This window comes from Quercus suber, unplaced genomic scaffold (assembly GCF_002906115.3).
Source record: "Quercus suber isolate HL8 unplaced genomic scaffold, Cork oak 2.0 scaffold_174, whole genome shotgun sequence".
NCBI lineage: Eukaryota > Viridiplantae > Streptophyta > Magnoliopsida > Fagales > Fagaceae > Quercus > Quercus suber.
Window position 1 is genome coordinate 257,634 of NW_027069634.1, and position 16,141 is coordinate 273,774.

The following is a 16,141-nucleotide window of genomic DNA, read 5'->3' on the forward strand; positions in this document are numbered from 1 at the left end:
CAGCCAAATTATCACATGATCGTATCTGCTTAACATCAATATCGCCACTCTTCTGGAGCTCATGTGTATAAAAGAATTTTGGTGCAATATGCTTGGTTCTATCACCCTTGATATACCCTCCTCTAATTTGAGTGATACAAGTGGCATTATCTTCATATAATATCGTTGGACTATTTATTATTAATGATAATCCACAGTTTTCACAAATATGTTGAATTACCAATCTCAACCAAACACATTCACGACTTGCTCCATGAATTGCAATAATCTCTATATGATTTGAGGAAGTAGCAGAAATTATTTGTTTAACAGATCTCCATGAAATAACAGTATTTCCATAAGTAAATAAATATCTTGTTTATGATTGGCCTTTGTGTGAACCAAAAAGGTAACCTGCATTAGCATATCCAACTAACTGTGGTTTTGATCCATTTGGATTAAATAATCTCAAATCAGTAGTCCCACTAAGATAACGTAATATATGCTTAATTTCATTCCAATGTCTTCGAGTTGGTGCAGAACTATACCTTGCTAGTAAGTTAACTGCAAATGCTATATCAAGTCGTGTGTGTAATTTGCAAGATATATCAAAGCACCAATTGCACTAAGATATAGTACTTCAAGACCAAGAATTTTTTCATCATCTTCTTGTGGTCGAAACAGATCTTTCTTAACATCAAGTGATTGACCCACCATTGGAGTGCTCAAAGGATGAGCTTTATCCATGTAAAATTGCTTCAAGACTCTTTCTATGTACCTTGATTGATGAATAAGAATTCTATTTGGAAAATGTTCAATTTGTAGGCCAAGACAAAAATTTTGTCTTACCAAGATCTTTCATTTCAAATTCATTTTTTAAACAATTTACTGTTTTTGTTAACTTTTCTAGAATTCCTACAAGATTTAAATCATCAACATATACTACAACATAGCAAACCCGGATTCACAACAATAGCAAATTCGGATTCTGATTTTCTAATAAAAACGCATAGACAAATTGGATTATTCTCAAATCATTCTTAAAAGATATTCGCTGAGGCGAATATACCACATGCATCCGGATTGCTTTAACACACATAAGGATCTTTGTAGCTTGATAGATTACGTTCTTCGGGATGTAGGATTATATGTTTCAGACATTTTATATCCTTCAAGGATTTTCATTTAGATATCATTATCTAATGATCCATACAGATATGTTGTAACAACATCCATTAATTGTATATCCAAATTTTATTTTGCTACTAAGCTAATAAAAAATTTAAATGTAATTGTGTCCATTACAGGAGCATATGTTTCTTCATAATCAATACCAAGTCTTTGGGAGAAATCTTGTGCTACAAGTCGTGCTTTGTACCTTATAATTTCATTTTTCTCATTTCATTTACATACAAATACCCATTTGTATCCAACAGGCATCACACCTTCAGGTGTTCGAATTATAGATCCAAAAATTTCACGTTTACTTAATGAATTTAATTCTGCTTGAATCGCCTCTTTCCACATTGGCCAATCATTTCTACGTTGACATTCATCAATGGTTTGTGGTTTCATATTCATTATCATTACTTCTGGTAATATCATGAGTAACTTTATATGAAAATATGTTGTCGTTAACAATTTTATTTATATCCCATATTTCTCCTGTATGTACATAATGTATTGATATCTCTTTTTTTCAGGTACCTGATTCTCTTCAGGGGATAACTCTTCAAGAGATTTTTGTTCATAAATTTTGGATAGATCAATTATTTTTGTGACCTGTTTCCTGAGTATAGCCTCTTTATAAGCTGCAACTTGTTTTTCTTGTACTTTTCTCTTCCAAGGAATTTTATCTTTAACACCAACAGGTCTTCCACGCTTCATGTGTGGCTTTAATTCATTTGCTGCTGTATTAACTAATTGTCCTACAGGAACTTCAATTTGCCCTAGGGTATTAGCAACTAGAATGTGAGATTTCACTATTTTCTTATTATCAGTGAATACATCCGGTAATTGATTTGCAATTCCTTGCAAATGAATAATCCTTTAAACTTCTAGTTCACATTGATTTGTACAAGAATCAAGATGAGATAACATCAAAACATTCCAAGTAATCTCACGTCGTGCTTCAGCAACGACTTTTCTCCCCCAAATGGTTGGAAGATTGTTTCATTAAAATGACAATCCTCAAAATGTGCCTTAAAAACATTACTAGTAAGAGGCTCAAGATATCTAATCATAGATGGGGAATCAAAACCCATATAAATTCCAAGTTTACGTTGAGGACCCATCTTAGTGCATTGTGGGGGTGCAATAGGTATATACAGTACAACCAAATGTGCGCAAGTGAAAAATATTTGGTTGTTGGCCAAGTACAAGTTGCAATGGTAAGAAATTATGGAGTTGGCCTAATGCGAACTAATGATGTAGCATGTAAAATAGCATGACCCTAAGCAAAAAACTTGTAATTTTGATTTCATAAGCAAATGTCGAGCAATAATTTGAAGTCTCTTGATAAGTGATTTAGCTAAACCATTTTGAGTATATGTATGGGCAAAAAGATGTTCAACATCAATTCCAATTGATATGCAATAGTCATCAAAAGCTTGAGATGTGAATTCACTGGCATTATCTAAATGAATTTTCCTAATTGGATAATCAGAAAGTTTTGCTCGCAACCTAATTATTTGAGCAAGAAGCATAGCAAATGCAACATTTCTAGTAGAAAGTAGACATACATGTGACCATTTGGTTTATGCATCAATTAAAACCATAAAAATACTTGAATGGACCACAAGGTGGGTGTATTGGTCCACATAAATCACCTTGAATTCTTTCTAAGAAAGATGGACATTCAAAAACAATCTTTGAATGTGATGGTTTGGTAATTAATTTACCTTGAGAACATGCACTACATGGATAATCACTAGGTAAAACAATCTTCTGGTTCTTTAAGGGATGTCCATGAGAGTTTCAACAATTTGACGCATCATTATTGATCTTGGATGTCCAAGACGATCATGCCAAAGCATAAAAACCTTTGGGTCTGAACATTTCTGATGTATTGCAACATTTGTTTCAACTGTTCTCGTTGTAATATAATATAACCCAGAACAGAAAATAGACTGTTTTTCTAATATGAGCTTCTAACCCGTTTTAGAAGAATACATAGCATCATCAATACAAAGTTTTGTACCCTTTTGCAACATTATAATCGCTCTTCCTAAACCTTCAATTAAGTTCAATGAACCTGATATGGTATTGACATTGGCTTTGCATAGTTTTAAAATTTGAAAATATTTTTTATCTTTAATGATCGTATGAGTTGTTGCACTGTCTGTTAGACAAAAATCTTCCCTAGTCATCTTGGAATTAATTTTTACCCGTAAGACCCATGACACTTCATATATGCAAAACATAAATTAAACTTTATTATTTTAAATGTAAATAAAACATAGCAAAGTAAACATACTTATTACAATGCAATAATATAATAAAAGAAAACAATTAATTTCTATGGAGATTTCCATCACTAATCAAATTATCAACTTTTCTATCAATGATCTATCAAGATGAGTCATATCCACTCCATTTGAAAAAATCAAGATAATTTATAGAATCTTCAGGACCATTATGTTTAGCAAAGTTCATTTCAATTCCCTTTTCCTTTTCTTTTATGGAGGCTTGGTACATATCTACCAAATGTTTAGGAGTATGACAAGTATGTGACCAATGGCCTTCCATACCACACCTATAACACTTAATTTCATGGCCCTTTGATGGTTTTTTGCAATAGCTCATTATTTTGTTAAGCCATTAGAAGATAAAACATTAGTTCATAACACTTTATGAACACATGCATTCAATATTGCTACTACAAGAGCACATTCGAAACATAACATATGTGTTAATATAATTTTAATTGTGGGTTGATTTTAAAGTGCTAGATTAACTCACTTACACCTTTAGTTTATTGCAACTTTAGTCATACTGAGCTTTTAGGATGATCAAGTTCTTCTAGAACTTGTAATTCTCCTAAGGGGTCTTTTAAAGTAAAGTACTCAGTTTTTATGTAAAAAATGACAAATAAAAATTATTGCTTTTGAATGATCCTTCTGGGATACTCTATTGTCATCCATAATAATATCTTTAGGATTTATTACATCAACATAGATCTCATCAAGATTCATTGCTTCCAGATGAAATCTTAGTATCAAGGATCCATGATAAGAAATGATTGCCTAAAATATATAATTACAAAAGAAATTAATTACATAAGAAACTTAAACTTTGTAAGGTTTGACATTTATATCAAATATATAATTACAAAAAAAATTAAATAACTATTTTTTTTTTTTTTTACACAATTTTAATGAAACAATACATACACATTCAAAATTTATCAATATACGTTACATATAGCTATAGCTATAATTGAGTTGGTTTATCACTAATCATTTTAACAATATATATATATATATATAGGGATAACATAAGACCCATAATTATTTTTTAATCAATTAAAATAATCACTAAAATTATAAGCATAAAATGAAATAACAAAGAGATAGGATAAACACTAATTCTTTAGGAAGAAAAGAAAACTTACAGTAAGTTAAGAGGACAACACAAATAACATTTGATGTTTACAAAACAATAGGATTACAACTTCCTTTCGAAATTGGGAAGATACTCGTGCTAATAACGTGTTGTAAAATAATAGAAATAGATAAAACTAAATAAGAAGAAAACAATAAATATATATTGATAAACTCTTGTATTCAAATGGTCATCCACAATCTTTTTTATTTATCTTAAATGTTTACAATAACAGTAAAGCGATCCCACATATATATAGAACATTAGAATGCTTGTAGAGTTTATGAGATAAGGTTGCAATAATAAGTACAATTATGAAAATATATCTCCCCTATAAACTTTACATATTTCAGACTTTACACATTCCAAATAACCCTTTTATTGCCAAAATTTACACATTCTAATCAGTCTTTATTTCTAACAGCATGAAAAAAAGGGTTATTCTAGCAGTACAAACCAAAATTAAATAAATTTATTAAATTCAAGTCAAAGGACCTCATAACTATACTATCCTATGCAACAGTGGACTATTTCATCCATTCTCACTCTAACATGCCTTGTAAGTGTCTTTAGGATGTATTAGAATAGTTAAAACAACTGCACAGCTGATATACAATACAGTTTCAAGTTTCTTTAATTTCAACAGCTAGTCAATCAATGGAGACTTTAACTTTCCGATTGATCTAGCACTTGAGTCAGTATTGCATAACCGAGGACCATCCATAAATTGATTAATTAAGAACTTGGCTTAAAATTGGTTAATCAGTGTTTTTCTAGAGTCTAAAAACTCAACAGATGGAAATAAAATCAATTACCTACGATTCTATGATTACTCTTCTATGACATTCTATTATTGCTTCATTTGTGTTAAAATATAATTATAAAATAAAAAGATGTAGAAGCAGGGGAAAGAAGCAACAAAAGAATTAATGTGTCCATAGCATTTTGCTATACATAATTGTTTGTAACAATGAACCCAACATGCCTAGGATTTATAGACATATACGTTAGGTTTGGTATAACAACCCTAAATTCATGATACTCTCATGATATTATAAAACTGTTCTAATTTATAATATTCTAAAAAATCATGGCCTACATATTAATTTATGATTATATATATATATATATATATTTATTTATTTATACCTACATATTAATTTATGATTATATATATATATATATATATATATATTTATTTATTTATTTATTGATAACTCAATTTATGATAATATCCTAATATTTTATAAGCTAACCATTTATAATACTTCTCTATATATTTGAAACTATTATGGTTGAGCAGTAAAATAAAAGAGTTGGATTACAAAAGCGATTATACTAAATCCTGTGAGGAGAAAATGGAAAATCGAAGGGTCGCTCATTATGGGTAAGATCTTAGTCTTTGAGGCCTAGGCACCCTAAACCGTAAACTCAAACCAACATCACCTAAAGCTATGAGACCTAAGTAACTCTGTGAGTACACAGAGACCTGTAATTTTGCAACAGAATAGCCCATACCATTAAAAGTGCTTCTACTTTTCCTTCTTTTGTTCATTCCTTTTCATTTCTAATTATCATCTAAATAAGCAACAACTCATAGGCTTTCTGTTTTTGTTTTCAAAACAACTCAAAAGTTACACATTGCAACAAGGCTCATATATACCCTAATATTTTCTTTTTTTTAAACATTTTCTTCTTCCCTCTATTTGTGACCATATGGGATAACATACAAACCATGATATATACAAGTCAAAAGCAATAAGATTGACAGAAAAGATATGCTCTTTCTGTTAGGTTTATTCCATTCCATATTGATGACAAGGTACAATATATAATTTTACAGACAGACTTTTAACAAAGACCCCAGTACTGCTTTATTAGCTAAAGTCATTAACTTCCTAGCTAGTACTTGCACGTAGTGGTACTGCTAATTAGCTGGTTTTTGTACCAGTTTTCAACGCCTTCTCGCAGCTGTCTCCCTTTGAGCATTGAAGAATACAGCAGACACAGGGAGGCCAAGCTCATTTTCTTCTGCAAATTTTCTAGTACTAAAGCGATCCCTCGAAGAAGGAACAGTGATGACTGTCTCTCTGCGATTCTGCTTGAATAGGAGGAACACAAACCTGTGGATCCCTATGTTTGGCCTAGGCATTTCATAGTTCACCACTTCCCTTCCTGTTCATGGAACAAAACCAAAAAAAAAAAAAAAACATAAATAGTTAGCATATCTCTCTCTCTGAAAAAAAAAATTTATCTTATGAAACCTGCTTATACAGCCCTTCTTTCAAAACATGTGGATCTCACAGGTGTGTGAGACTTGACACATGAGACGGGTGTCCATGAAACAATCCCATAAAATAATTTCTCCTGTGGATGATGATGAGACTTACCAAATGAAGCATCAGTTGTGCCTGGAATGTCTGTCACAATCCTGCAAGAGGATGAAATTCAAATAGTTTAAGGCAATGTACGTAACCTGCCAAATACTTGACTATAACTTTCTTCCTAGAAATTTGTTTACATTTGACCAGCTTATTTGCTTAAAATTGAGTCAAAAAGTGACTTAAACAAAAAAATTAGCATGAAATTAACTGGCCAAACGCATGCACTATCAGAAAATTATGAACTCTTCATCTCATATTTACCCAATAAATAAATAAATTCTCCTGTCATGAATGAAAGTATTGTCCAGTTAAGCTTGGTAACTCATGCAGATGCGTACACCCCATGTATTTGTGCTAGAAGAACAAAGTCTTGGTTATTGTTCATTGGCTGCTTCTCTGGGGTTCTCTTTTCAGATTATGTTATATATGCTATGGTTTCATGAGTTATGTTTATGAAGTCCAGGTGAAGATTCTTATAGTGTAAAGGCAAAAGGATTTTTTTTAATATAAAAAGTTGTACCAGTGCTCAAATTTCACTTTTGCAGAATTTTAGAGAGGTGATTGGTAGACAATTATACCCTCAATTTTTTATATATTAAAAAATTAACACAAAATTGTTCTCTTTATTTCTCTGGTTGATAGTTTTCTAGGGTAAAGACCATACCAGTGTAAGTGCTCCCTCAGGTATGGATCACTTGGACCTGGAACATCTGGGTCTGTCATGATCTACAATAGGGAAATTCAATCAAAGCATGATAGTATATAGAGAGACCAAGAAAGAAAGAAAGAAAAAAAAAAAAATATATATATATATATATATAGCTAGGCATAAAAATATATATATACCAGTGTGAAAAAGGATCTCATATCGCCTCCATGAACCTCAACCTTAGGTTTCATTGTTACAGCCGAAGGAAAGAGCTCATGGCCATTATAGACCTGCTTGAGGCTTTGGCCTTGACTAGAATTGGACTTGATATCCTTAACATTGGAGTTGTAAGTTACAGTCATTTTCACAGTGGGAGAGAAGGATTCAATAACATCTCCAATCACTCTTCCAACCACAAGAGGATCTGACACCTTTGCCATGAAAGAGAAGCTAGGGAAAGTTAAAGAGGACTTAAGGACTAATAGATACAATAAGCTGAAGATTTTTGTTTAAGGGTTTCTTGTGGAGCTTTGAAATAGAAGCCTCATATTTATAACGTTGAGAACCTATCATCAAGCTATATAGGATTCGTAGGAGCTAGCTATATAAATAAGGTTCATTTATATATATATATCACTCATACTTTCTTAGCATTAATCAGTGGCTAATAATATAGGATCATTTGAAAGGGGCAGCTCAAATATAGATTAATTACTTCATATTCTTTATCATGTAAAGCTTTTTTAGAGTAAATGGTTAATACTCTTAGGTGTGTTTGGCTAAGTTTGTTTTTTCTGATTTAGTGTCTGTTTGTCATATGTTTTTTCCATTCTTTTTTAGTTTATTAACTTATTTTTAGTTTTTTAAAGTCTCACTTTTTAAATATAATTATACTTCAATCAAACAAATAAGAAATCAGTAAAATTTTACATCAAAAAATGTATACACTTTTTTAATGTATCTCACTTTTCCTTGAGTATAACTATATTTTTAAACAAGTTAATAAAAACTAAATTAAATAATTAAATTAAAAAAAAAAAAAAAACCATCTAAAACTACTTTTAGTTTAAAAATGTAACATTAAAATAAAAGATAATACAAATTAATAAAGAAAAGGAAAAACAAAAAAGCTTTCTGATCACAAATTTATTGAGCACAGGTGTCAAGTCATCACATTATGGTTAGAAATTTGAGCTCCAAATAACCCAGCAAGTGTCAATTGAAGGTAATAGGTCACTAAAAACAAGTGAAATCCTGTTCATGCACTCAATCATATATTGATAAGCTCTGGGCTTAGAACTCTGAGCATGAGATCCATGTTCCACACTGTACAATATGGATGGTGTATGGAGTCAAAGATTCAAATGTTTCTGGTTTTTTCTTTAATCAAGCAAGTAAAAAAAAGAGGAGAGAGAGTAAAATTTGAAGACAGTAAATCCCAAACACACTTCTAATTAAAAGAAGAAAGCTGAGGATAACTAAATTATAGATTCTTTGATATCACTTCCTACTGTAGAACCATCAGTCTATGTGTCATCACGCAAGAGCAATGGAGCATGCATTCCAAGTGGGGTATTACAAGTGGGCACTACACAGTTAATCAGCTATGCAATAAGAGAGACCAATTCCCATGGTTCATTTCATTTCTGAACAAGAAAAGAAGAAAGCAAATAATATGGATTTGATGTATAGGATTGATTGATATCTCTAGGTACATTATGTGCTGTCATCGTATATATGGCTAAGCAGCCTAAACTAGACAGTGATTTTTCTTCGAATCTAATGGGGAAAGAGAAAAGAAACCAAAAAGGCAAAAAGCAACCAGAGGAAAAGAGAATTCTGCAGGCTGGGAAAGTTTGTTGAGAAAAAATATTTTAGGGATGTAAAAAAATTTTGTATTCTTTTTTACAACTATTAATTAATATTATCAATTTTTTTTTGAGACTTTTGGTTTAAGAATTAAAACAATATTAATGGGTACCATTATTTATTTGTTAATGAATCATTTTAAAAAAAATTTGATACCATTTTCATAAAAAATATAAAAAATAATCAAAAAATCAGTTTCTTTTTTCTTTCCTTATAAAAAGTTTCTAAAAATAGCTTTTAAACTAATATCATTCAATCATCTATTAACTTTTTCCATTTCAAAATGTGACTCTCTGTCTCTCTCTCTTTTGCATGTGATATCTGTGTCCTGTTCCCAGAGCTTGAAAAGAATGAATATTGACGTAGGATTCCACTGTAGTAGTTCACATTTTCTGGACTAGCTAGTTTGAGATAAAGGAAAGACAGAAATTTAGCATATCATGCTATGACATTCCCAAGCTAAAAAAAGTCTCATGGCCTTTTATATTTAAGGTAAAAAGGGATAAATTCCTGAGCTGGGTGTTGTTAGAACCTCCCTACTTTTGATCATTACTGAGGAAGTTCCCAATTTTAGAGATATTATAAAGAGGTTAGGGTATAAAGGAACTCCACCACCAAAATGCCACCTAGAGAGGCTGCTACTGGTGGTGTGGGTCATTTCAAAGTAAAGCAACTCAGTTGGGTTGGGCTACCCCTATTCTTGAATTAGAAATGGAAGAGAGTGGGTTTCTATATTTGGAGGACCAAGCAGGCAAGCACTCTCGTTTTTCCATATTCTGCTTTAAATTACACTCGATAAGGTAAACTACCGGCTGAATATAGCTCTCTCATTTTTCCATATTCTGCTTTCAATTACACTCGATAATTTAAACTACTGACTGAATATATATTTTTTGTCTAAGCATCTTTCCCAAAAATTTTAAAACCACAAATTAAACCATAATTGTCCATATGAAAGTAATGAGTTCACGTGAAAGTGACAAACAATCAATTACAATTTGTCATGTAAAATAGTTGTATCAAAAGTTATGACTTCATTTGTAGTATTAGAATTACTTATTTTTTATGATGTTATGTATTAAAATGCTATAAATGTAGCACCTCTCTAAAATTTTATATTTTATCTTGTCCTTAGGAACTAGAAAGCCCATTAGGCTAATTGGTACAGAACATACATTTTCCATCCTTTGAATCTCATTCCTAAGTATTCAATGTAAAATTATTTCCATCGAAAGACTAAGAGTGTGTTTGGTAGAGTAGATTTTAGGGAGGTTAAAATAAAAAAAATTAAAAAAAAAAAAAAAAAAAAAGAGAAAATGAGGAGAGAAAACTTTTTAGAAAGTTTTTAATATGTTAAGTGTTTCCTTTGTTCGCATTCCATTTTTTTTTTTTTTTTGGGTTTAGACCTGATTTTTTTTTTCTAGACATGATTTTTTTTATAATAAATTTGTGTGATTGTATTTTATTTTTTTCATTTTTTTTAATTGGGCATCATTTTTTAACAAGGGTATATAAGTAAATTTTTACAAACTCACTCTTTCTATCCCTCCACTTTTTCACTCTCAACCAAATAAAAATGAGTGAAATTAAAATTTTTTCTATCGTTCCACTTTTCCATTCTCTCACAATTTTTTATCCTCTCACTCTTCTACCCCTCTAACCAAAGAGACCCTAAATGTCATCCAAATAAAATTTATACGAAATTTTTAATTATTTTATGTTTAGATTTTTTTTTTTTTTTATGAAGGTAGAATGGGAGTTACTTTTTTATTTAAAAATAATAAGAGTGATAGATAATAATAATAATAAATGATAAATAATAAAAAAATCACCCTCTTAGAAGTATATTTATGAATAGTCACTTAAAACTTCATCGGATGAATAGACGTTATTTTTTAGTGAACAATCACTTGACAATAATATTCCTTGAGAGCAGGAGTATAAATAAGAAACCAACGATAAATTAAAAAAGGCCTTACTCTAGCCTTTAAAAAAAGGCTTGTGTTTGTTACCCATCAAAGGATTTTCTTAGGCATAGACCATAAACAAGAGGATAAATTCTAATTCACAATTTGCAATGAGTTTTATCAACAATAATGGCTAAGAGGTATGTTTAGAGCGATAGATAAAGATCAATCCTATTATGTGTATATTTGTGAACATTCACTTAATACATCATTTGGCAAATAGACAATTTTTTTTATGAACAATCACTTGACAATTAACCATCAATGAAGCTCTTTGATTGAAGGAGTTTATAATGGAAAGTAAAGTTAAATTAAGGGGTCCCTAGTTTAACATTTTTAAAATATATATATGAGATAGAAATCCTATTCAAACATAATCTAAGTGCATGTGTGTGCCTATAAAAAAAAAAGGTGCATGTATGTGAAACTCTCTCTTATAGACTTAAATTCCAGCCTTTATACCCCAAAAGAATTTGTGCTCATAGAATGACCATCATGCCAAGGGGGCATGATGGACCTAGTTTAAAATTTGGAAAGGAAGCTTGTGTTCTATCAAAGGGTTCCGAAGGTGTAAGCCATAAACTAGAACTCGTCCATAAATCACTATTTTCAAGTGGGTTTCCTTACTTGAAAAATAATGGCATGAGGTACAAAATTTTTCTACTATCTTAAAATTTCTCACATGTATTGTAGTCTCCTTGATCCTATGTTGTTCCACAATTTTATCAACTATTTAGGAAGCAAATTCTTAGTAGTTCACATCTATACCACTTATATCACTTTTCTACTTACTAATAACCACTCACCACATTATTAATTTGTAAAAAAAAGTTTTTAATTTTAGCATTTTTCTTCTTTTAAAGGCCTAAAAAAATAATAGATCTAAATCTAGAAAACAAAAAAATACAAGCCTAAAAAAATGATCACCAAAAAAAAAAAAAAATTATTGTTGTATATATAGGTATATACAAGGATAGGTTGTAATAATGATATTTGAGTTTGGAGAATATGATTTCATAAAGTGAAAATTTGAAAATCTGAATTTTTTGAAATTTTCTGGTGACTATTTAAAAAGTTTGAATAGGTTTCAATCTTTATTAACCGTTTTATGAAAAAATAACTAATTCTTCATACGTGTCTTTTCATGAAACATAACCCTATGGGTATAAATAAAGGTTTATGTTCACTTGAAAAAACTAACTCCACAAAAATAGTAAGTTTAAGAGAAACACAAGAAATCATGTGGTCATTCTCCAGAATTGATATCTGTAGAACCCAACATCTTAATTGTATCCTGGAGACAAATTTGCTATAACCCTTTGACAACAAAAGTGTGAGAGGCAAATATTGTCTAAGGAAAACAATATAATGCCTCTATGTTATCTATTTTCTATTTGTCTTTTATGTTAATCTTGTTCTTCCATTATTACTTTGTGTAATATCCCCAACAATCTTAGACAATATTTGACCACAAGATAAGGAGTAAATGATGGTACAACTTTGAAGATTTTGAACCACGGTTTGGTGAAATTGGATCATTTTGATGGAACCAATTTTACACAATAGAGAGAGCAATTGGCTTGGATTTGAAGAGTTCTTCAAATGATGAATTAATCATAAAGAAAATTCAATGGAACAAAAGGATTCAATGGAATAAGGCTTAAAGAAACAAGTTTCTTTATTGGCAAGACAAGGTGATGATTCTTTCAACTTAAATTTCAAATTGATTGATGAGTTTCTTTGTTAGAATCTTTACATGTGTTACGGATTTATGTACAACTTGAGAATTCTAATATAGAAGCATTTATGAAATGATATTTGTGAAATAACTGTTTCTTTGCATCATTTGGAATCTTAGTATTGAAACTAAGTAATTCTGGGAGGCTTTTGGTTTGTGGGCTTCTTATTATCACAAGAAAGTTAGAACTTCGGTATATGGGTTGTCATGCTTTCTATGATTTCTTATTGAAATTGCTATCAACAAGTTCGGTCTTTCTCGTGTTGAATAGATGTGGAGTGTAAACATTAATTGATGTTTTAATAGAATTGTTGTTGCCACTGTTTTTCATCAGTAACCATGTGAATGAAAAAAACACTACGGACATCCGCCCACTTTGATGGTTTTCATAGACATCTTAATTGATTTTAAAAGGCATGATGGGTTTTAAGTCACTTATATGTATATATATTTGACTTATCATTCCTTTGAGAATTGATATTAATTTCGTAGGTTGAATAGTGCTTCTTATGACAAGAAGAATATGTCATGTTTCCTTGTGGACAGAAAAACCATTACATTTGAGAATGTAAATTCTTAAAGAATATGAAGTGTTAAAATGGAAATGCCAATGAAGCAATTGTCATTAAGGACATTATTACTATGGTGCGTGATGTATGTAATAATATGATCATTATATTTTATATGGTTGTAATTACAAATCCTTTATTGGTGATTTGATTCGGGTACAATGTTGCATGTGTGCAACTACAAACATATTTTAAGACTTATGGGAAGTCTTCCATAGAACTAAAGGTGCTTGTGAGCATCTACAGTAAGGCAAAGGTTCATGGTAAGTGCATTGTTGAAGTAAAATTGAGTTTTGGCAAGAAGTTCTCTTGACCAATGTTTTTCATGTACCTAATATCAAGATAAGCCAATTTGTTATTTAAGAATGGTATTGTCCAAGAATGGGATATTAGTAGGCAATGGATATGCTACTATCTGAGTGTTATTTATCAATATGTTTTAGTTGTGCTTATATTGTTGGTTTTTTATTTGTAACATGCTAGATTGAAACTTTTAAATTTCAAATTCTTGAAATTCATGTCAAAGCATGACATAATTTATATAAACATGATGATTTGCGTTGTATGGTGTATTAACTAGAGATGGTGAATATTTCTAAATGTATATTCTTCTTTGTGAGGAACATGTCATAATACATCAAAATGTAGTCCCTAATACACCCTAATAAAATGGTTTGGTTAAAAGAAAAGAGATGTGAACTCTATTTGATATGGTAAATGCCATAAACTTGAGTGTAATTAGCTAAGTTCCTATCTAATCAATGGGAAGAAGCTTTGCTTAATGTATGCTATGTGCATAATAGAATTTCATCTCAAAGGTATTTCATATGTGTTATGAAATGAAAAAGTGACCAAATGCTTATCATTTAAAACTATAGGGGTGTTTAACCTTTTGTAAATGATAAACTAAAGAGGACTAATTAGTCAAAGAGTGATATAAAGTGTATATGTAGGCTTTGAGTATATTCGAGGATATGTAGTTTATTGGACTTAGGGTTCGTTTGGATATAGCTAAAAACTGAAAACTGAAATTGAAAACTAAAAAACACTGTAGCAAAATAATTTTTAAACGTGTGAATAGTACCGTAAGACCCATTTTTAATGAAAAAGTTACTAAAAAGTAAAATTTATGGGTTCGTGAACAGTAAAATTTGTGCTGAAAAGTCAAAATTTGCAGCTACTATGCATGAACAGTAGCTACTACAGTAAAATTTGTCTCTAAATAGCTAGAAACGTGTGAAAAAAAAAATCCTGAAAACGCAAACACCAGACGCGCGCAACGCGCAAACCAAACGTACACTTAATGTCTAATATAAGAGTGAACTCAATGGATATTGAATTTATCGAGTTTAAGTCAAAAATGATTTCAAGGATACCCCGATATCTACTTAAATATGAGTAAATAATTGGGTCTTAATGGATCTGCCTATTGTTTTAAAACCAATTGGTTGTGAGTGGGTATTAGAATAAGATATAAAATCTTTTGGTCTAAGGTTAATAGTAAAAGGTTTGAAACAAAAGGAAAAGATAGATTTTTGATATCTATACACTAGTAACCATTTGTGTTATTAGTTTGATATCTTTAAAACCATTCATATAATTTTAAAGAAATTCACTATATTCTATTATTAAATTTTGATATATGTAATTATAATGTGTATATGTGAATTTTGGAATCGTTGAGAACCCAAATTCTAGGGTTTAGAAACTCAAATTGTGGAATTATGATATCCAAGAAGTGTGGGGGTATATATTACTCTTATATGAGTCATGGACTCATAAGAATGCTAATGTGCATCAAATATGTGCTTGTTAAAAGTATTGAGAATTGACATCAAGGGATGTTAAATTCATTATGATTAAATTCTATCATGTGTGGTAGTTGTCTCGAGTTTAAATAAGCACACGTTGTGATCCTATTTTGAAAGTATCTCTTTGTGAAATAAAGAGAGTACAAATGAGTCCATTAATTGAACACTCAAGGATCAATGATGAAATATTGGATTGTGTTCCCACATATAATTTGAGTATGCATCATATAGATATGAAGTGACTTTCTTAAAAAGTAATCTTGGTAAGGAAGTTTGCTTGAAAGACCTGTGGATTTGTACTTCCTTAATTAATTAAATGAAAGTCTTTTATGAATGAGAATCAAGTAAAGAAATATAGTGGAGAAGTGCACTATATTAATCTCATTTTAAGATTTATGTTATCTCATTGTGTTAGTGTTGAGAACTTGTTTCTTAGATTTTAATATCTTTAAAGAGGTAAAGATACCTTGATTCCAATATTAAATAAAGAGATTACTGGAAAGGCGGATGCACAGCTTGAGTTTGCTAATGTATTAAGTACATATTGTGTATCATATATGGAACTAAACTAAA

General features: G+C 30.4%; 1 protein-coding gene across 1 annotated transcript; it reads right to left on the bottom strand.

The window, feature by feature from the left end:
- Positions 1–6,365: 6,365 nt before the first annotated feature.
- LOC111992787 (CEN-like protein 2) lies at positions 6,366–8,173 on the bottom strand. Its single transcript, XM_024024649.2, has 4 exons — positions 7,812–8,173; positions 7,630–7,691; positions 6,972–7,012; positions 6,366–6,756 (listed from the first exon to the last, which is right to left on the bottom strand). Exons 1-4 carry the CDS (start codon positions 8,052–8,054, stop codon positions 6,536–6,538), a joined length of 567 nt encoding a protein of 188 aa, XP_023880417.1. The 5' UTR covers positions 8,055–8,173; the 3' UTR covers positions 6,366–6,535.
- Between the last annotated feature and the right edge of the window lie 7,968 nt (positions 8,174–16,141).

Coding starts and splice junctions, on each gene's coding strand:
- LOC111992787 (XM_024024649.2), bottom strand. CDS start 8,054: ATGGCAAAGGTGTCAGATCCTCTTGTGGTTGGAAGAGTGATTGGAGAT. Junction 7,692..7,811: donor TGAGATCCTTTTTCACACTG/GTATATATATAT, acceptor TCCCTATTGTAG/ATCATGACAGACCCAGATGT. Junction 6,757..6,971: donor CACAACTGATGCTTCATTTG/GTAAGTCTCATC, acceptor TTCCATGAACAG/GAAGGGAAGTGGTGAACTAT.